Consider the following 23243-nt stretch of genomic DNA (forward strand, 5'->3'; position numbering starts at 1 on the left):
GCCTGCAACTCAGACACCCTTCTTGCAGAAGTAATAGCCAACAGAAAAGCAGTCTTCCATGACAAATATTTCAATTCAGCAGTAGCTGCAGGCTCAAAAGGTTGTAGAGTAAGTTTTTCCAACACAAAATTGAGATCCCAAGCAGGAGTAGGAGCTCTACGTGGGGGTCTTATATTCTTTGCCCCTCTAAGAAACTGCTTGAACAAAGGATGCGAAAACAAAGGTGGGTCACAATCATAGTGAGCTGAAATTGCTGCAGCATGAATCTTTATGGAAGAGAAGGACAAACCTTTGTCCAATAATTCAGTAAGATATTGAAGAGCCACACTCAAATTAGGCTCTGTAATCTCCAAATTCTTTGCTGTACTCCAAAATAAAAATCTCTTCCATTTTTCTGCGTACACTCTCCTAGTACTAGGCCTTCTAGCTTCCATAATCACATTTAAAACTTGTTGAGGAAGCTGAGACCTACCGTGCTTCAACACAGAATATGCCAAGCTGTGAGATGAAGAGATTGAAGCTTGACATTGAGCAGATGACCGTCCTTCTGAGATAACAGATGAGGAATCATAGGTAAAGGCCATGGAGGCTTCTTCACAAGACTCCTTAGAAGTGGGTACCAGTGTTGCCGAGGCCAATCTGGAGCTATCAAAATCATCCTCGGCCTGTCTTGTCTGACCTTTAGTAATACCTTTGGAAGAAGAGGTAGAGGTGGAAAGGCATAGACATGAAGGTTTTTCCAACTGAAAGACAGAGCATCCACTTTCCAAGCTGTGTGATGAAACCCTTTTGTGCAATACTTTGGCAGCTGGTGGTTTAGTGGAGAAGTTTAACAGATCTATGTCTGGAGTTCCCCAAGACACTGTCAATTTCTGAAATACATGAAGATCCAGTTTCCACTCGTGGGGATCCATGATTTGTCTGCTTAATACATCTGCTAGGGAGTTCTGTGCTCCTGGCAGAAACCTTGCCTGAAGAGTCAGTTGCAGGCTTAACGCAGTCTCCCATAAAATCATTGCTTGCCTGCATAGAGGATAAGAATGTGTTGGCCCTTGCTTGTTGATGTACCACATGACAGTTGTGTTGTCTGTCAGAATCAACACCTGCCCTGGAAGAAGTAACTCCTTGAACGCCATCAATGCAAACTGGACTGCTAACATCTCCTTCATATTGATATGTAGATGCTGTAGTCTGGCAGGCCACTTGTCTTGTATCCACTTTCCATTTAGATGAGCTCCCCAAGCAGTGTCCGAGGCATCTGTCGTCAAAATCTGACTCGCCTCTGGCCGGGTCACAGAGAGTCCCTTGTTTAGGTGACATTCCTGAGCCCACCACAAGAATTCCTTTTGAAGGCAAGGTATTATTTGAATGACAGTGTCCAAATCTTGGCAGTGCTGTGTCCATACATTTTTGAGATACCATTGCAGCTTCCTCATATGCAGTTTGGCATTGGGAAGCACCAGAATACAAGATGCCATGAACCCTAATGCTTGAAGGACTGTCCTTGCAGTCAGCACGGACTGATGAGATAGTTGATGGAAGTAAAGTGACAGACTCTTTTGTTTGTCCGGGGTTAAAAAGGCCATCTGGGCTGCTGTATTCAGTCTCACACCCAGAAAGCACATGTCTTGAGAGGGTACTAGACTGGACTTTATTTCGGTCACAGAATACCCTAGGCATCTTAGCACTGCTATGACATATTCCAGATGCTGTAGAAGGCGTTCCTTTTCTTGAGCCAGAATCAGGCAGTCGTCCAGGTAAGGATAGATTTGAATGCCTTGAAGCCTGAAGTAAGCTATCACTGGAGCCAGAACCTTTGTGAATACTCTGGGCGCAGTAGATAAGCCAAAGGGCAATGCAGAGAACTGATAATGAAAATCTCCAGTTCGAAACCTCAGATACTTTCTGCAACTTAGCCTTATAGGCACATGAAGGTAAGCTTCCTTGAGATCTAAAGTTACCATCCAGTGATCTTTGCCCAGCAGAGGTAACAGTTGCTGTAACGCCAACATCTTGAACTTGGGAATGTCCAGATAAGTGTTGAGGATAGATAAATCCAAAATTGGTCTCCACGTGTTCCCCTTCTTTGGCACTAGGAACAGGCGAGAATAAAATCCAAGCCCCTTTCTGATACAGGGACTGGCTGAATGGCCCCTATCTGGAGTAACTGAGAAATTTGCATGTGAGCCTCTTTTCTTTGTGGAGGAGGAACATCTGGCATGCCTCTGAAAGGCGGCATTGTGTGGAAATAAAATCTGTAACCGTGATGAATGATATCCAGCACCCATCTGTCTTGAGTGATTAAATCCCAATTTTCTGTGAAAAGAGACAATCTTCCTCCCAAAGGAGCTGCCAGACGAGAGTCCACTGGCAGCTGAAAAGGCAGGTCATTGGTTCTGCTTACGAAAGGACTGACCCCTGCCTTCACCAGAAGTCTGAGCAGGTGAACTGTCTGATCGAGGCCTAAACGAACCTTGAGCCCTGCCCCTACCACGTCTAGACCTACCCCTAGACTGGGAACCATAAGCAGGATATGTCCACCCCTTAGCAGGCCAATTTCTACTAAACTTCGGAGGCTGTACCTGCAAAAAATCTTTAACAGTCTGCATAGACTTAGCTTTGTCCTCCATTTTCTTTAAAACTGCTTCCACAGGCGGTCCAAACAACACATCAGACTGTAAAGGAGCATCCAAAATCCTTGTTTTAACATGCTCAGCTAAATTCTGATCCTTCAACCAGGCATGTCTGCGAAGAACAGAACTAGTAGCAGCCACCCTCGAGGAGGCCTGAACAGCATCAAAACCACACTGCAAAGAATGCTTACCCACTTGTTCAGACACATGAACCAAATCCAGCAATTCTTTACACTCAATACCTTCCGCCAAAGCATCCACCTTAGATTTCAATTGTGAAAGGAGATAATTCTGATATTTCAGCATATGAAACTGACAATTCAACGCCTCATGGCCAAAGTGGAAGAAGTATATACTTTCTTACCCCACCTATCCAAAGCCCTTGCCTCTTTATCAGAGGGTACAGGATTTTTAACCACAGAAGCTTTAACACCTTTAGGCCCCTGAGAAACAGTTTCTGGGTCCGCCCTGGGACTCTTAAACAAATACTTATGAGCTTCGGGCACCCTATAATACCTATCAGGCTTAACAGGAGCAGGAGGCAAGGAGTCAGGATTCAGAGAAGCCTCTGCAAAAACATCCTCCACCACATTCAACACAGGAGGAATAGCTAAGGGCCTATGCTGAGGCAAAAACAAGAATTCCCTAAGCCTTTTTCTAGAGTCAGAGTAATCTTGGCCTTCCCATTTAAAGTGCTCCCTCATGGAGTGAAGAGTCTCTGAAAATGAAAAATCCTCAGGAGGAGAAGCCGAAGGGGTGGAATCATCCACATCAGAATCAGAATAAGCAGGAAACTCTTGCAAGTCTTCCACAGAAGACTCCGAAGCCTGTGAACACTGTTCAAAACTATCAAACTCCTGTTCCACCCTAGGCCTCTTATCAGGTGGGGGCATAGAACCTCTAATCAGAGTAATCAAATCTTCTGCCATTTTGAGCATATGTTTCTTAGGCACAGAGCCCGAAATGCTAGGAGAAGCCCCCACAGAAACTGAACTTGGCCTACCTCTAAAAGAAGCTTTGGCAACAGAAGGAGAGGCCCTAACAACCTTGGGAAGAGAGGGAAGAACAGTTACCTGAGAAGCCCCCTCAGCCTGGCCTACCTCCTGAGAGGGCACATCCTGTAACAGTAAAGTATCTGCCTGAGACTCCATAGAAACTCCTGGCAAAACCTCCGGCTCCCCTGAGCCTTCCAAAGGACCGACGTCCGGGACTGCCGGTTCCTCACCCCTAGGCTTCACTGTTTTATCTTTGCGCTTCTTGGATGAAGCAGGCGTCGGAGCATCCGACGGCATATTATAATTGCAACGTTTCCCAAACACTAACCTAGCACAATCAAGCCTCCTCTTAATAGTGCGCTTGTTAAATCTAGCACAAGAGCGGCAACCAACAACGTCGTGCTCAGGCCCTAAACAAGGTATACACAATGTATGATAATCCTTATGCGGTATCTGCTTCCCACAAGAAATACAGTTATTCACTTTTTCTGACATCCGTTTAAGTACTGAGGCAAGAAAAAACCAAAATGTTCCCCAACGGGGTTACTTAGCCAACTCTGTATTTGGTCTGAAACTCCGGTTTCGGAAAATCTCAGAACGCCAACCTGCACTCGCAAAACTGCTTCTGCATCAGACCATGCGGCAAAAAAGACTGAGGAAATGACGTCGGTCATGCGCATTAGTACCCTGACGTACTGACGTCAGTCTAAGGCGCCATGACCGACGTCAGCCTTATACTCTGGTATTCGGGCCGACTGGGACGCGGACTATACCCAATTGTCAGGACTGCAGCAAGGGAAGACGAAGAACATCAGCCTCCTATATCCTCAGTCTCAGCTATTTTCAAGATACTGTATAGAATAACACGAAACAGCAAACAAACTGGCCTACAGTGCTTACACAGTCAAAACGAACCCAAACATCACCAAAGCACTTGGAAAAAGCCCACAAAGAACTCTTGGTGTGATAAAATATATTTAATTTTCACTCCATTTCATAAAAATAAAAAACACTTGAAAATAACCCTTTGGGCCTCAGTACATACACATTAACGCTTTTACAGACCAATAACCACTATATTGTGTAGAATAACCCCAGACTGGGATTAAAGTCCCTTCAACTGCATGACTTAACAATAAAATGCTACTACTAGGATTTTCTTTTAACTGACTGGTTTAGGAGATGAAGCATGTGCCATAACTATTTTACAGTTAATTGCTGCATACATGAGGATACAGCAACCAATATACTAAGTGTTATGGTTGCTTAGCCCTGTCTGATTTTGTATGCCATTATTGTCATAAACTTGAAAAGGGTCACTCGCTTCTTTTTATTCAGCTATGTCCATTTACTGAATGTATGCATTACGGCTGAATTGTGTATTAACCGTCCTGTACTAGAATGTGTTCAATATAGATCAATTGTGCTAGTTAGCGTCAATCGACATTTCTATCTTTTTGTATTGCTTGTTTTTCTTTTTGTGAATGCTGCTCAAACTGAACGCCACTGCTACACGTGTGTTGCTTAAGCGGTGTTCAATGTAGCTCATTTGTGCTAGTTAGAGTAATTCAACAACTCTATTGTTTGTATTACATGTTTTAATTTCTTTTATTTTGTGAACGCTGTTCAAAGAGTTGCTAGTTAGAGTAATTCAGCAACTCTACTGTTTGTATTACATGTTTTTCTTTCTTTTATTTTGTGAATGCTGTTCAATTTATCAGAACGCCACTCTAACACGTGTGTTGGTTATGCAGTGTTCAATATAGCTCAACTGTGCTAGTTAGCGTCAATCGACAACTCTATTTTAGTACCGCATGTTTTTCTTTCTTTCTGTGAACACTGCTCAAATTAAAAGAACACCACTCTAATACGTGTGTTGACTAAGCAGTGTTTGGTCATTTAAATTGTACGTGTCTCTCTCTGAGCAGATTTTGTGCTGGTTAGCGTCCTACGCTTAATACTATTCACGCCACATAAGTGTTGCACTAGTATTTTACTTTTTGGTGTGCGCCTATCTGAATTGTTAACCACGCCACTCCAGCGTGTGAGTTGGTTAAATGGCGTAGCGCTAACTACCAACAAAACTGTACTTAAGTATCCATTAAGAGTACAGTGTGCTGACCAATTCCACTCATTATACCAACTCCTGCATGTGTTCTTAGACAGCTTTGCTTTTTAATTGTTTATGTCAATTGCTGCATAGTTTGTTGCTTGAAACCGTTGTGAGTTTTAAATCTTGCCTAAAAGTGTATTGTCACTGTATGCCTATGCGCTACTATACTACTTACTAAGTACAATTTTCTTTCTCTGCTTACCTCCTCTTCTCCAGCTTTTTCCGCTCAACAATACCCTCTGCGTCTCCGCCTGGCTTGAATACCTACACCCAAAACATAATACAACAAACTCCATGGCTTCAACCCTTGTATGGGTATAGAACTAAGCCCTTCCTAGAAGGTTGAGAAAGTATGTACTACGGCTGCTAAACCTCTGTATTATGTAAATACCCAAAGGCCGACTAGGTGTTCAGTAAGCTCCCCTACCAGGAAATCCAGCAGAATTTTCTTTCTTCTCTAGTTCCCTTTTTCCCTCTAATTAGCCCTGTTAGGGATCTACCGCGGTGGAACTACTGGTGCACTACCGCATTTATCCACTAGGTGGCGGCCTCCCCCATTATCCTCAATTTCTCACAATTTGTTGTTTCTCATCTCTGTAATTCTTTATACAAGCTCTACCTTCTCTTTACTTTTTTATCAATACTTGACTTTGAAACATTGTAGCTCACTCCATTCCGCTAAATCCCCTGTCCCCAGTACTTACCTTTCAGCACTTCAGCAGTCCACTGATAGGTTTCCTGCTCTCATCCAGCCTTCCAAACCCAAACTCCTCAATATCCATCAACCTATTTAATTTCTCCCAACTCATTAACTTCACTACCAGACCAAACAAAGCTAATCCTCCTGGCTCCATACTTGATTGGATTTTCGTATCTCATCCAAACAAAACAATAAAAATCTGACACCTCTCCAGACCCTCTAGGAGACCACCTCCCTGCTTATGCCATACGAGCTACTTCCTCCCCTCCCCACTCCCACCACTACATTCTCACTCGAAACCTCTCTAACTTTAACCCTACCTCCTTCTCTGACTCACTTAAACTTATCAACTGGAACCCTTTAAGACTACTACCACTAGATGAAGCTGTCCACTATTTCAATTCAACATTTTTAACAGTCCTTAACTCTCTAGCCCCTCCTAGAAATATTAGACTTAAGGCAAAAACCTCCCCTTGGCTCACCAAAAATAAAAAAAAGCTAATGCTCCTAAGAGATAAAACCTGGAAAACCTACCATAAACTCAAACAGCCCGAAACACTCCTTAAGTACAAGCAATTAAGAAACCTCACCAAGAAACAAATCATTAAAGATAAAAAATCTTACTACATCCAACTCCAAGAAAGCCATGCTAGAAACCCCAAACAATTCTGGAATTCCATCAATTCACTCCTCAGACCTGGCACTAAAAACAACCCTTGTCCAGACACCAGCAAAACCGACCTCGAAATAGCCTCACTATTTAATTCCTTCTTCACATCTTCCATTGCTGAACTGACTAAAACATTCCCTAACAATCACCTATCTCCCGCCACTATTCTATCTTCCTCAAACTGTTCTTACCCACTCTCTTTCAAACTAAAACCAGTACCTACTGACCAAATAAAGAAACTCCTTCATAAACTAAAGCCCTGCTCCAATGCCCCCGATAACATCCCATCTGCCTTCCTAAAAATTGCTTCTGACTCTATTGCTCTTCCCATCAGCATCCTAATCAATAGATCTTTACTTGAATCCTACGTACCCAAACTATGGCGTACCGCTTTCACCCTACCTCTCCACAAAGGTGGCAAAAACTGTACAGTCACAAATTTCCACCCTATTACTATTCTCTCCCCTACATCCAAAATCCTAGAAAAATGTATCCACTTACAACTTCTGCCATTCCTCACCCAACACCAACTTCTCTCTCCTACCCAACACGGCTTCCGCCCAGGACACAGTACTAACACTGCCCTTCTCTCCTTTTTGCACTCAGTCAACTCTGCTCGTGATTCCGGTAACATAGTATCTACTGTCCTTCTAGATCTATCAAAAGCTTTCAATACCATCTCTCACACTCACCTCTTGTCACCTATCAAATCTCAACCTTGGCTCAGAATCCCTTTCCTGGTTTTCCAGCTACCTTTCTAACAGATCCCAAGCAGTAAAATGGGGCCAAGCAACCTCTACTTTTCTTCCTACCCCTACCGGAGTAGCTCAAGGCTCTATACTCGGCCCTTTACTATTTAATATCTTCGTAAATTACTTCCATAAGGCCATCCACAACACAACTATTGTACAATATGCAGATGATTCAACATTAATCTGCTCCGCCCCTAATCTAACAGACCTCCAAGCCCTAACCCAAAGTGCCTTCTCAACCACTGAAAAAGTACAGTTTTGTACCTACCATAAATGTAGATGTTCGAGGATCCACATTGCTGCAGTCCTAACCATTGGGTAGTCCGCTGTCCCAGTCGGCCCGAATACCAAAGTATATGGCTGGCGTCGGTCAAGGCGCATTAGTCTGACGTCAGGACGTCAGGGTACTAATGCGCATGACCGACGTCATATCCTCAGTCTTTTCTTGCCCCAGATGTCAGAAGACCATAAAAAGACAAGGCCAAAACCAAAAACACCAAACACTCCTGCACCAAAAATATGTACAATATATACAAAATTACAAGAGTATAACCTCACCCACACAACCACCCCTAAACACAGAGGGGAAGGAGGGAGGGTAAATTGGACTGCAGCAATGTGGATCCTCGAACATCTACATTTATGGTAGGTACAAAACTGTACTATGTTCTTCATTCCACATTGCTGCAGTCCTAACCATTGGGTAGAATCCCAAAGCAGAGGTAAGGGAGGCTGGCAAATCATAAGGAAGCAGGAGCTGTCAACATGCCTTGCAAAATAGCTGTGGCAAAACCAGCCCTAGATTTAGAGTAGAGAGGAAGGTGGTAATGCTTAGAGAAAGTATGCACTGAACTCCAAGTAGCTGCCTCCAAAATATCCTTAGTTGCCACCCCTTAGAAATGCTGTTGAAGTGGCAGTAGCCCTAGTGGAATGAGGCCTAATCCCAGCTGGAATCTCCTTGCCATGATGGGAATAACAAAATGCAATGCAAAACCCAATCCACTTAGAAATAGTTTGTTTTGACACAGGCTTGCCCTGAGAACTCAAAGCAAAAGAAACAAACAACTGCTGAGACTGCCTAAAATCCTTAGTCCTGCTTAAATAATAACGCAACTGCCTGTGTACATCTAAAGTGTGCAAAATCTTTTCCCCCTTATTTTGGGGATCTGCATAGAAAGTAGGCAAATGAATAGTTTGGTTTAAAGCCACACTAGAAACCACCTTAGGCATAAAAGAAGGATTAGTACGTAATGATACCCTATCCTTATGGAAAATCAAAAAAGGCTCTACCGCCATAAGGGCCTGCAATTCAGAAACCCTTCTTGCAGAAGTAATGGCCAACAAAAGCAGTCTTCCATGACAAGTATTTCAATTCAGCAGTAGCCGCAGGCTCAAAAGGTTGTAGAGTAAGTTTCTCCAACACAAAATTGAGATCCCAAGCAGGAGTAGGAGCTCTACGTGGGGGTCTTATATTCTTTGCCCCTCTAAGAAATTGCTTGAACAAAGGATGCGAAAACAATGGTGGGTCACAATCATAGTGAGCTGAAATTGCTGCAGCATGAATCTTAATGGAAGAGAAAGACAAACCTTTGTCTAATAACTCAGTAAGATATTGAAGAGCCACACTCAAATTAGGCTCAGAAATCTCCAAATTCTTTGCTGCACTCCAAAATAAAAATCTCTTCCATTTTTCTGCGTACACTTTCCTTGTACTAGGTCTTCTGGCTTCCATAATCACATTTAAAACTTGTTGAGGAAGTTGAGACCTGCTGTGTTTCAAAACAGAATATGCCAGGCTGTTAGATGAAGAGAGTGAAGCTTGACATTGAGCAGGTGACCGTCCCTCTGAGACAACAGGTGTGGAATCAAAGGTAAAGGCCATGGAGGCTTCCTTACCAGACTCCTCAGTAATGGGTACCAGTGTTGCCGAGGCCAATCTGGAGCTATTAAAATCATCCTTGGCTTGTCTTGTCTGACCTTTAGGAGCACCTTTGGGAGAAGAGGCAGAGGTGGAAAGGCATACACATGAAGATTTTTCCAACTGAAAGAAAGAGCATCCACTTTCCAAGCTGTGTGATGAAACCTCTTTGTGCAAAACTTTGGCAGCTGGTGGTTTAGTGGAGAAGCGAACAGATCTATGTCTGGAGTTCCCCATGACACTGTCAATTTCGAAATACATGAAGATCCAGTTTCCACTCGTGGGGATCCATGATTTGTCTGCTTAACACATCTGCTAAGGAGTTCTGTGCTCCCGGCAGAAACCTTGCCTGAAGAGTTAGTTGCAAGCTGAGCGCAGTCTCCCATAAAATCATTGCTTGCCTGCACAACGGGTAAGAATGTGTTCCCCCTTGTTTGTTGATGTACCACATGACAGTTGTGTTGTCTGTTAGAATCAACACCTGCCCTGGAAGAAGTAACTCCTTGAAAGCCATTAATGCAAACTGGACTGCTAACATCTCCTTCATGTTGATATGTAGATGCTGTAGTCTGGCAGGCCACTTGTCTTGTATCCACTTTCCATTTAGATGAGCTCCCAAGCAATGTCTGAGGCATCTGTCGTTAGAATCTGACTCGCCTCTGGCCGGGTCACAGAGAGTCCCTTGTTTAGGTGACATTCCTGAGCCCACCACAAAAATTCCTGTTGAATGCAAGGTATTATTTGAATGACAGTGTCCAAATCCTGGCAGTGCTGTGTCCATACATTTTTTAGATACCATTGCAGCTTCCTCATATGCAGTTTGGCATTGGGAAGCACCAGAATACAAGATGCCATGAACCCTAAGGCTTGAAGGACTGTCCTTGCAGTCAGCCCGGACTGAAGAGATAGTTGATGGAAGTAAATGGAAAGATTCTTTTGTTTGTCCGGGGTTAAAAAGGCCATCTGGGCTGCTGTATTCAGTCTCACACCCAGAAAGCACATGTCTTGAGAGGGTACTAGACTGGACTTTATTTCGTTCACAGAATACCCTAGGCATCTTAGCACTGCTATCACCTATTCCAAATGCTGTAAAAGGTCTTCCTTTTCTTGAGCCAGAATCAGGCAGTCGTCCAAGTAAGGATAGATTTGAATTCCTTTTAGCCTGAAGTAAGCTATCACTGGAGCCAGAACCTTTGTGAATACTCTGGGCGCAGTAGATAAGCCAAAGGGCAATGCAGAGAACTGATAATGGGAATTTCCAGCTCGAAAACGCAGATACTTCCTGCAACTTAGTCTGATAGGCACATGAAGGTAAGCCTCCTTGAGATCTAAAGTTACCATCCAGTGATCTTTGCCCAGCAGAGGTAAAAGCTGCTGTAACGTCAACATTTTGAACTTGGGAATGTCCAGATAAGTGTTGAGGATAGATAAATCCAAAATTGGTCTCCACGTGTTCCCCTTCTTTGGTACTAGAAACAGGCGAGAATAAAATCCTAGGCCCCTTTCTGGCACAGGAAGTGGCTGAATGGCCCCTATTTGGAGTAACAGAGAAATTTGCTTGTGAGCCTCTTTTCTTTGTAGAGGAGGAATGTCTGGCATGCCTTTGAAAGGAGGCAAGGTATGGAAATAAAACCTGTAACCGTGGTGAATGATATCCAAAACCCATCTGTCTTGGGTAATTAAATCCCAATTTTCTTTGGAAAGAGCCAGCCTTCCTCCCAAAGGTGCTGCCAGACGAGAATGTACTGGCAGCTGAAAAGGCAGGTCATTGGGTCTGTTTACGAAAGGACTGACCCCTGCCCTCACCAGAAGTCTGAGCAGGTGAACTACCTGTTCTAGGCCTAAAAGAACCTTGAGCTCTGCCCCTACCACGTCTAGACCTACCCCTAGACTGGGAATCATAAGCAGGATATGTCCATCCCTTAGTAGGCCAATTTCTACTAAACTTCGGAGGCTGCACCTGCAAAAAATCTTTAACAGTTTGCATAGACTTAGCCTTGTCCTCCATTTTCTTTAAAACTGCTTCCACAGCCGAACCAAACAACACGTCAGACTGTAAAGGAGCATCCAAAATCCTTGTCTTAACATGCTCAGCTAAATTCTGATCCCTCAACCAGGCGTGCCTACGAAGAACAGAACCAGTGGCAGCCACCCTCGAGGAGGCCTGCACAGCATCAAAACCACATTGCAAGGAATGCTTACCCACCTGTTCAGACACAAGAACTAAATCCTGCAACTCTTTACACTCAATACCTTCTGCCAGAGCATCCACCTTAGACTTCAATTGTGAAAGGAGATAATTTTGATATTTTAACATGTGAAACTGGCAATTCAACGCCCTCATGGCTAAAGTGGAAGAAGTATACACTTTCTTTCCCCATCTATCCAAAGCCCTTGCCTCTTTATCAGGAGGAACAGGATTTTTAACAACAGAAGCCTTAACACCTTTAGGCCCCTGAGAGACAGTTTCGGGTCTGCCCTAGGACTCTTAAAAGATACTTATGAGCTTCAGGCACCCTATAGTACCTATCCGGTTTAACTGGGGCAGGAGGCAAAGAATCAGGGTTCAGGGAAGCCTCTGCAAAAACATCTTCCACCACATTCAGAACAGGAGGTATAGCTAAAGGCCTATGCTGGGGTAAAACAAGAATTCCCTAAGCCTTTTCCTGGAATCAGAGAAATCTTGACCTTCCCATTTAAAATGCTCCCTCATGGAATGCAGAGTCTCTGAAAATGAAAAATCCTCAGGAGGAGAAGCTGAAGGAGTAGAATCATCCACATCAGAATCAGAATAAGGAGGATACTCCTGCAAGTCTTCAGCCAAGACTCAGAAGCCTCCGAACACTGCTCAAAACTCTCAAACTCAGGTTCCACCCTAGGCCTCTTATCAGGAGGGGGCATAGAACCTCTAATCATAGTAATCAAATCCTCTGCCATTTTAAGCATATGTTTCTTAGGCAAAGATCCTGAAGAACTAGGAGAAACCCCACTGAAGTTAAACCTGGCCTGCCTCTCAAAGAAGCCTTGGAAACAGAAGGGAGGCTCTAACCACCTTAGGAAGAGAGGGAAGAACAGCCACCTGAGAAGCCCCTTCAGCCTGGCCTACCTCCTGAGAGGACACATCCTGTAACAGTAAAGTCTCTCCCTGAGACTCCAAAGAAACTCCTGGCAGAACCTCCGGCTCCACTGAGCCTTCTAAAGAACCGACGTCCGGGACTGTCGGTTCTTCCACTCTAGGCTTTGCTGCTTTGTCCTTGCGCTTTTTGGACGAAGCGGCCGGAGCATCCGACGGCATTTTATAATTACAACGCTTCCCAAAAACTAACCTGGCACAGTCTAACCTTCTCTTAATAGTGCGTTTGTTAAATCTAGCACAAGAGCGGCATCCAACAACGTCGTGCTCAGGCCCTAAACAAGGTATACACAAGGTATGGTAATCCCTATGAGGTATGTTTCCCACAAGAAATACAGTTATTCACTTTTTCTGACATCCGGTTAAATACTGAGGCAAGAAAAAAACAAAATATTCCCCAACGGGGTACTTAGCCAACTTTGATTCGGTCTGAAACTCCGACTTCAGAAAATTTCAGAACGCCAACCTGCACTCGCAAAACTGCTTCTGCATCGGACCATGCGGCAAAAAAGACTGAGGATATGACGTCGGTCATGCGCATTAGTACCCTGACGTCCTGACGTCAGACTAAAGCGCCTTGACCGACGCCAGCCATATACTTTGGTATTCGGGCCGACTGGGACAGCGGACTACCCAATGGTTAGGACTGCAGCAATGTGGAATGAAGAACATCTGGATGCTACAAAATCACCTCTCCCTAAATGCCAGTAAAACTAAGATTCTCCTTTTCTCTCCCTCTAGATCCTCCTCTCTTGACAAAAAGTCATTCCAAATCTCCAGCCTCAATAACTCCCCTATCGAAATCGTACCCTCCTCCAAACTTCTTGGTGTCACAATCGACGATCAATTAAAATTTAATTCCCATATCCAACTGAACATCAAAAAAACACACATAAAGCTAGGTCTACTTTATAGAAACAACCACTTCCTCTCCCCTCACTCCAGAGCAACCCTTGCCTCTACCTTCCTCCTTCCTACCCTCCTATATGGTGCCCCCTGCTCATTAATCTTTCATCCTCTCTTACCACCAAACTAGAGCTATGCTACAACAAAGTCGCTAGATTTGCCACTAACGCCAAATCCTCTTCTCATCACTGCTCCTCCCTTCACTCCCTAAACTGGCTTTAACTTCCCAATCAACTCAACCTCATCCAACTCACCACAGCCTTCAAACTACTTCTACACCCCTCTAAATGCCCTGCCCTTTCTAATATTCTGCACCCTTATACCCCCCTCAGACCACTTAGATCTTCTCAACACAACCTGATCACAGTTCAAAAACCCCAGCACCCTGCTGGTCGGCTTCTCTTATCCTTTACACTTGCTAAAAAATGGAATGCCCTGCCCTTGTCACTTAGGACATGTTCCAACCTAAATAACTTCAAAACTCAGCTTCATTCCTACCTCTATCATAACAGAATCTGCAACTGCACTCTTCTGCCTACAAATCCTAAACTTTCTATTCCATTTGCCCCCGACTAACCTCCTCCTGTTCTTCTTCCTATTCAGTTCTAAATGTATTACACCTAGTGAACTACATAGTAAAACAATACTCATCATGGGTTGCCCTTCTCCCTAAATAAATTTTGAAACTACCTGATATTTGTAATTCAGACTGCCTATGACTATGAATGTTCTTTGTAATTTCAGAGTGCCTATGACTTTGCATGCTCATTAATATTCACTATGTAACTGCCTTATTATTTGTAATTCTGAGTGCCTATGACTCTGTATGTTCATTGAAATTATTTTTTGTATTTCACAGTTCCTAAAACTTTGCATGTACATTGATATTACCTAGTAATCAAAATATTTGAACTGTAATAATTCCTTGTTTTGGAGCTTTTCTCCCCCAGGCCTCCACTGAAAACGGGCTCCAACGCCCACTGGACCTCCCCGGTAATCAAACTGAAATAAATAAATAAATAAATAAATAAATGATCTTGCAGCCAGAATATTGTCAGAAATCTAGAGATTACTAATGCTATATGCACTGACACAATCTGCACTTTTATCACATTCTACGGGTGCATATCTGTACTTTTTGCCTTATTACAGTTCATCAGAAAGCACAATAAGGTGTTGGTTATTAAAATGTGGCCATGTCACATATGGTGTCGTGATAAAGCAGACAAAACATACAACTACAAAAGAAATTGGGTAAGCAACACCCTGAAATGTTTTAGTACAATTACTGTTGTCACAACAACTCACATCATTAAATGATTACAGCTAATTCTACATATGACAACTCTCAACTATAAAGACTGAGAACAAATGGAATCTCTTCTTGAGACTGAAACTGGGATTAGTGATCTATTTGGTTATAACATTTAAATAAATAAATGGATAAATCAAAGATACCAGTCAAGAAAACTGCCAAAATTATAGGGCATAAAACTCACTTATGAACAGACACTACTTCAAAGCAGAACCGCCTCTCAATCTCTTCCAGGCATCTGACGGCACAGAGTCGCAAGTCTTCAACCATTACTGTAGGCTCCTCCTGTAGGAAGTCAATGCAAAGGGAAAGTATTAATGTACACTGCATCTTTTTCTCTCTAAAACTATATGGCAGCCCAAAGGTTCAACTCTAATGTTCAATTAAACCAGAAATTTGCTTTTTAAAAGTGGTAAAACTGAAGGACTGTAAACTCTAACACTAAGGACTAATATTCTCTGTTGCTATGTATTCACAGTATGTGAACATAAGTCAGTCATTTAGCTTGACAATACTGCACTTACTTGCAATATTTCTTGACTTCAAAACATTGTTTCTTCCTTTGCAGTTTGTGGCTGATAGCAGCGCCACAGACAGCCACAACTACAACTTTCTGAAACAGGCATGATGAGTACTGCCAGGCTAGAAGGTACACATCCTACTAATCTGCAGCAACACCTTACAACTCAAGTATCAGAAGTTATTGTTGTCCACATGCTTCCATTAATCTGCTGTTTAACATGGAAGGAAGCAGAGTATACAGATGTGCAAAATCCACATATACTGCATGGATGGTAAATTACATCTCAGAAGTAAGCACACACACACATTTTACATCCATCTATACATATGTGTACACACACACACGCGTATATATTTCTTTGAAACAGTGATGATTAAAAGTGCTTCTGTAACTACTACTGAACTGAAACACAACAATTGATGGAGAAATGTAATGGGCAATTTTTGATCTTTACCATTAGCAATCCAGAAAGCTGTACAATTTGTACTGCAGAAAGATATGAACAGTGTTTACTATGTGCTTTAAATTTGGGAGAGGGGGTAGCATACACTTCATGACTGAGAAAGTTTGAGAAAGCCCTGTTATAATACAACTCGTGAACTGTACAGCTGAGAGCTTGTGATCTGTAATCCTTTACATCTCTGAAGTAGTACTATTACTATTGCCACTAGCATGTCTGTTTTTGAGCTAATGATGTTTGGCTTGGCCCCAAATAAGGAGTTAATTAAAATCTTAATGAATGCCATCACAGATAATGGGGACAATTTAAGACAAGTGGCAAAATAGCATGAGCAGGTACTGCAGCTACAAACCACTAATCAACACCTGTAATCTTTAACTGCCATATCATTAGACTTAACAGTAATTTGTGCCCTTGACTGAATGATGCGATATCACTTAAGTGTTTTAAAACTGCCCAGTGCCAAATTATTAAACAATAATTGATAGATCCATTTATTATACAACAATAGATATACCTACATAGGTTTTAAACATTACAAATATCAGTAATGGTTATACACTGGCTGACACCTGCTCAACATTTATTACAACCATAATTTGCTGGATTATAACTTGATTTATTTTTAAGTATAAAAGCAAATGCTTTTAATAAATGAGTGAATGTTTATTAGCATGAAGATTATATGTATTGTTTTTGTGTATGGCACTGTACTGAATGTACAGTGTCCCAACACCCTACAGATCAACATCCTAATGTCGAATGCACTAAAACAAACACATTTTGTGCATGCTAATGGGATCACCCCAGAGTGGAGTAAGCCCTCCTGCACCCCCATACACCCTGCTAATAATATATATATTAACTCTGAGATCGTACAGTCCCCAGGGAAAAGTAATATTCCCCTCTGACATCCATATCTATATATCAGTTTTGTTTTGTTTTATAGGAACCATTAAGTTTTGATTTTAAACACATCTTTAAATGCATGTATTTATGTGGTGACATCAACTATTCTATTGTAACTAAAAGAAACTTTATGAGTATGATAGTGTATTAGCCTAATGGCTTTAACACCTATTGTCAAGCAGCGACTGGTAGTTGGTGCAGAGGTTAAGGTTGCGAACTTGAGATCATATGGAAAGAACACAAGCACAGGATGAAAGATCATGAGCTGTTAAACAAGCTACGCCCCAAAATACAGGGTTTAATTCCCTCAGCCTTCATTTGTCTGCTGTGTGGCACTGAGCAAGTCACTTAACCATGAGCAAGTCACTTAACCAGACAGCACTTTGGGGCCATTGGGAATTTAGGCTAGGCTCTTTAATGACATCTTTCCTGCATGGTTACTAACTACTTATGGACAAGAAGGCCAATACTCATATTAGACAGTCTGAGGCAGGGGAAAAAAATACTGGTATTAGCACCTAGTGTTGAAATCAAATATTTTGCCAAGTGACAAGGCCCTTTTGACGTGATAAAAAACATAAATAAAGTTAATTATCAAGTGAGGCAAACTGGAAAAGAAAACCTTAACAGACATGTCCTGGGAAGAACACAAGGTTTTGATAAAGCATATGCTTGCGGAAAAATGTTGTCAGAATGAAAGAACTAAACTTCTACAGTTAAAGAATCAATCACACCATGCAGGAAGGAACAATCCCACACAAGAAAATCACGCACAATTCAACAACCTATGAAATCTCTCAAAACAAGCCATTATAGATGGATACAGTGGTCAGCATCCTTTGCTTTGACAAAATCTGGTCAACTACACAAATGGTGAACAGGTGTGTGAGATAACACAATTTTTGGGGTTAGGAAATGTAGCCTTTCCCCAATATTGTGTTATCTGGGAGTTAGTATATATAATTATCTGGGGGTATGGGGCTGCAGTTGGGCTTGCCCCCATGCAATAAACTGTGTGTGAATCTTCTTTTTGTTTAAAATGTTGCAGGCACCAATGTTATTGCTATGTGCATGAGTAGTAGCATATAGACTTTCACAATGTTGAGTTTTGGAGGAATGTGAAAATTTTAATTGGTTACAAAACACAATTCAACCTTTTCCCTAGCACCCTACATTGCTAACATGGTCAACAGGTAGGTAGGCAAACCATGCTTAAACAGGTCCAACAGGTACTAAAGGACTGGAGGAATGAGATAGCAAATGGAGTTTATCACCCCTTCTGTTTCACCAAAGTTGTAACCTTGTGCATTTAATAAATAATACTATCTAGTAGTATTCCTCCTTGCCTCCTTGAAAACAGACATCACATCTGGTGAAAAGAGGTGTCTATGAAGTATTGGCCTGATACCTGCCAGGTACAATAATACAACTTTTTCCCTAGCACCCTATATTGCTAACATGGTCAACAGGTATGTAGGCAAACCATGCTTAAACAGGTCCAACAGGTACTAAAGGACTGGTGGAATGAGATAGCAAATGGAGTTTATCACCCCTTCTGTTTCACCAAAGTTGTAACCTTGTGCATTTAATAAATAACACTATCTAGTAATATTCCTCCTTGCCTCCTTGAAAACAGACATCACATCTGGTGAAAAGAGGTGTCTATTAAGTATTGGCCTGATACCTGCCAGGTTGTGAGTCTGAGGAAATCAAAGATGGTCTGGATTAGTTTACCATCCTTCTAAGTGACAACCCTGCGGTAGAGAGGAAGACCCAATGCTTCCTAGGTTGTCATTTGACTCCACTTGGTGAACCAGAATTACCTTGGCTAGATTGGTGCTAAAACAATACGTTTTAATGTTTCCCTTCTTGCATTTAGAATCACATCTGGCATGACATATATTAAAGCCCTGGTTCTCCTTAACTGAGGTTCATAGGTTTATACTAGGCTATCTGCCCTAAGGCATTTATAAGTCTAGCCCAAAGTTATGTGGCTTACGCCACCCCTTATGTTAGAAATAATGTGCCCATTAGTTTGTTGTGCCTCTGTCCAGCAGTGACACAGAGATGATTCCCGGGGTAAACCTACAATCTCCCATCCACCGGTCAAGATTTCTCTTGAACAGAGCCAGCGAGGTGCTCTGCCTCACATGGACCGGGATTTTATTCCACAGCATGGGGAGTCTCTGGGTGATAAATCTATCCGTCCAGCACGTCCTATTTATATCCGTGCTAAGGTTTAAGTCACTTGCTCTAGGTGGAGCATGTCCATTAATTCTGGGTTGGTCATGGCCTTGTATGTCAGGCACAGGTCACCTCTGAGCAGACGGTATGCAACTGAATAGAGTTGGAGTTTCTTCAGTCTGGCAGTATATGACAGGTTTTGGAGTCCCTTTATCCTTTTGGTGAGGAACTTTTGGGGTCTCTCCAATTGCTGCAGGTGTCAGGTGAGATACATCCCGAATGGGGCATTGTACTCTATCATTGGTCTGATAAGTGAAGAGTACAGGGGAACAATGACCTCACTTGATCTGGATGTGAATCCCTTCATGATCAGATGGGCAATGTAGAAGGTCTTTCGAACCACTTTAGCAATGTGAGTGTCAAACGAGAGGCCACTGTCAACCTGGGTACCCAGGTCCCTGATAACCTCTTCTGTGCTTAGTGGGTTTCCACCTATATGGTAGCTTGGGGGTTACCTTGTTTTTCCCGGACTATACACTTTTTTGCGTTTAACTTCAGGCCATGGCTCTGGCACCAGCTATCAGTTTCCGTGAGACCCCTCTGAAGGATGTCTGTGTCCGATGTACTATCCACTATGGCAACCAGTTTGCAGTCATCCGCAAACTTTGTCAGCCATAGTCCTCCTATGTTTGCCTGTACTTCTGAGAAGTAGATGCCGAACAATAGGGGGCCAAGGACTGAGCCCTGTGGGGCACCACTTGTAACCGGCTTGGAGTCTGACATGGCTCCAGCAACTCTAACCCTGTGGGTTCTGTCCTTTAGCCAGTTTGCAACCCATCTTGTGACATATGGGTTTACATTTAAGCTGGTAAGTTTCTCTATGATACCCGAGTGGGGTATTGTGTCGAAAGCTTTGCAAGGTCAAGGTAGGCTGTATGGACTGCCTTTTCCTCATCAATGGCCTTGGTAACTGTTTCGAAGAAGTCGACCAAGTTCAAAAGGCAAGATCTGCCCTTGACAAAGCCAAACTGGGTTGGGTCCAAGGTCTGCAAGTCCCCTATGTCCTTGTTTATGAGTTCCATTATGATCCTCTCCATAGCTTTGCAGACCAGGCTTGTTAAGCTTATGGGGCGGTAATTACCAGGGTCCGTAGAGGCACCGCCTTTGTGGAGTGGGACCACAGTTGCCGTACGCCACTCCTTGGGCACATATCCTGTGGTAAGGCTAAGATTAAACAGCTGCCTTATGTGCAGGTTTAGTTCTTCATCGAGTTCATGTAGCACACAGCCGGGGACACCATCCGGTCCCATTGATGCTGTGTTTTTACCTTTAGAGAGAGCAGCTTTCACCTGCGCATTTGAGATGTCTGGGAGGCTACACTCTGTTGGGATAGTTATCTCTCCTTTTGGGGGGGTGAAGTTTGCACTGAACCTGTCTGCCAGTATGTTGGCAATGTCTGTGGGTTCAGTGATTTTTGTATCATTTTGGACTAATTCTGAGCATATCTGGGAGTTTCCACCCAGGTTTCTGATATAGCTGAAGAAGGCCTTATGATTGTCTTTTGAATCTATGGCAATTTTTTTCTCAAAGTTGGCCTTGGATGATTTTATGAGGGATCGTAGTTTCTTGCTAGTACTGATCAAAGATGCCTTCCCTTTTTGGGATTTTGCTCTATCATGTAATAGCTTTCTCCTTTTATTGTAAAGTTTGTTTATGGCTGGGATCCACCAGACTGGACGTTTGCCCTTGGTGGAAAGAGTCTTGGTTTTATTTGGGATTGCCTGATCCATGCAGTCCTGAAGGTGTTCATAGAAGGCATTTGTAAGGGCTTCCGCAGCTTGGGTTGTGGTTTCCATTGGCTTGGGGGCTTTGAAGGATACCACACCTGTCTTGAGTAGTGTGAAGTTTGCTTTAGAGAAGTTCTTCACTGTGGTCTTTTTTGTTTGGGGTGGGGGCGGGATGTGGATTTCTAGTGAGATTAGTTTATGACCTGATCTCACCAAAGAGGGATATACTTCCGGTGTGGAGCATTTTGTCCCCATGTTTGTGATGATGAGATCTAGTATATTTTCTCCTCTTGTGGGGACGGTGACTAGTTGTTCCATGGCATTTGAATTTATGAACTCCAGGAACCTTTGGGCTAGAAAGTTGGGGGTTGAGTAATGTTCCCAGTCTATATTCGGGTAGTTGAAGTCACCCAATATGATGGTGTTTGGTGATACATTTATACCCTCCAGTGTCTTCAGGAAGGCTGTGTGGGTTTCCTGAGTTTGAGAGGGTGGCCTGTAGCATGCTACAAATTGTAGAGCAGTTTTGCCTATGGTTAATTGCACCTGGATGGTTTCCGATGCTTCGTGCGTAGCCACCAACCTGGAGGTGTGGGTATCCTTGATGAATATGGATACACCCCCTCCTTTTGTGGTATGGTCCGGGTTTTGGGGCCGGAATGCATGATATGAGGTAAAACCTGATAGTGCCGGGGTGCTCTCAGGAGCCTTGAACCAGGTTTCAGTCACAGCACAGACATCGATGTTCTCCATACTGAGAAGGGCCTCGAGTGCGTGCATACAGTGGTTGCCAATGACTCCATGCATAGAGTTCTGGTGCATAAACTAAGGGCCTGGTGATTTTCATAGGACACAAAATGGATATATTCTTTAGCAGCTTGACTTCTTTTAAGAGCTTAAAAGATAACCCTGTTGAACACCTACTTAAGGGAAGCTGAAAATTAAAAAAAACAATCAAGGAGTCCGCTTAAACATTTAGCTGGTTTATTTATTTATTTGTTTATTTATTTATTTATTTAACTTTCATAACAATGTTAGTCACTGGTCACCAGATCCTTTTCAGGAAAGAGGCGTGTATAAAACAGTTAATATGCACACCACAGATAAGGAATGAACAGTAGATATTTACACAGACAAATTAAAATAGTCACAATACAAAATGTCAAGGCAATGGAAACAGAACACTAAATACTTACTCACTTCAAATGCAGCATGTCTTTACCACTAGCTTCACTGAAGGGATTGTCTTTCAAGTCTGGTCTTGAATGCTTTCAGTGACTCTTGTTCTCTCATCTCTGATGGCAAGTGAGCCCAGTTGAAAGGGGCAAGTTTAGAAAAAGGCCCTTCCCCCCACATAATTACCAAACTGGGGTCTGACAAGACTTAGAGTTGTCATGCTTTACTCCTAACTTGGTAGTTTTCCTGTTAAATTTGAAGTTTAGATCTTAAAGATAGGCAGTAACCTTGTGTTAGGACTTTGAATAAAAGTGAGCTAAATTGAAGCGTTTCTCTCTAATTCATAGCCAGGCAGCCGGATGAAACCAGCTATAAGGTTGCATTGATGTACACAGGGATCTGCAAGCAAAGCAAACCTGCATATTTTGTCTTCTGCTAGGTATAGGTAGTACAAAAAAATGTGTGGTGAGAAGAGGGAGCCCATAGTCCAGTTTAGGTATGAGTACATTCCTAGCCAAGGAATAAAGAGCAACGGGGGACAGAGAGAGAATGGGCAATTCTGTAACACAGTTTAAGTTGTCCCAGCATTTTATTTACTACACTGTCTGTGTGCAAGGCAAAGGATAAGCTTGGATCAAAAACTTGTACCACTCCATTGGCGTAGAGGGGAAAAAGCTTTAATTACAACCCAGCTAGCCTAGGTTTAATCAGTGGTTTGGCCGAGTCATAGAGCTGCATGGAAGGGATGGATGTGTCCCTCATGGGTGAAAGTACTCTAATGGGAGGTGTGGTCAAAAAAGTGGATGTTGCCCTCAGATGCAATCAATCAAAGTTGGGGGGCAGGGTAAGGGAGATTGGTAGGGCATAAATACCCCTACCCCCTGAATGGAAGCAAAGATGAGAAGAGACCCCAGAATGCAGAAAAAGGACATCCTTACAAAAGTTAATATGTGGTGATCAAAGGACAGTTCATTGTAAACACAGGTTCCTAGATCCTTAATTATGTGATCAATTTTTAGGGATGTTCTATCAATGTGACAATTTCAAGGTGAGTCATGCTTGCTGAAGA

General features: G+C 42.7%; 1 protein-coding gene across 1 annotated transcript in view; it reads right to left on the reverse strand.

Annotated features, from left to right (window-relative positions):
- Window positions 1-23243, reverse strand: part of LOC122793960 (arf-GAP with coiled-coil, ANK repeat and PH domain-containing protein 2-like) — a 930687-nt gene that overhangs the window by 644300 nt on the left and 263144 nt on the right. Inside the window, exon 7 of the mRNA XM_044062015.1 lies at window positions 15320-15420. Coding sequence (XP_043917950.1) covers window positions 15320-15420 — 101 coding nt within the window. The remainder of the gene's footprint in view (window positions 1-15319; window positions 15421-23243) is intronic.

The sequence above is a fragment of the Protopterus annectens genome, chromosome 2.part1 (genome assembly GCF_019279795.1).
Source record: "Protopterus annectens isolate FY-2018-M chromosome 2.part1, PAN1.0, whole genome shotgun sequence".
In the NCBI taxonomy this organism is placed as follows: domain Eukaryota; kingdom Metazoa; phylum Chordata; order Ceratodontiformes; family Protopteridae; genus Protopterus; species Protopterus annectens.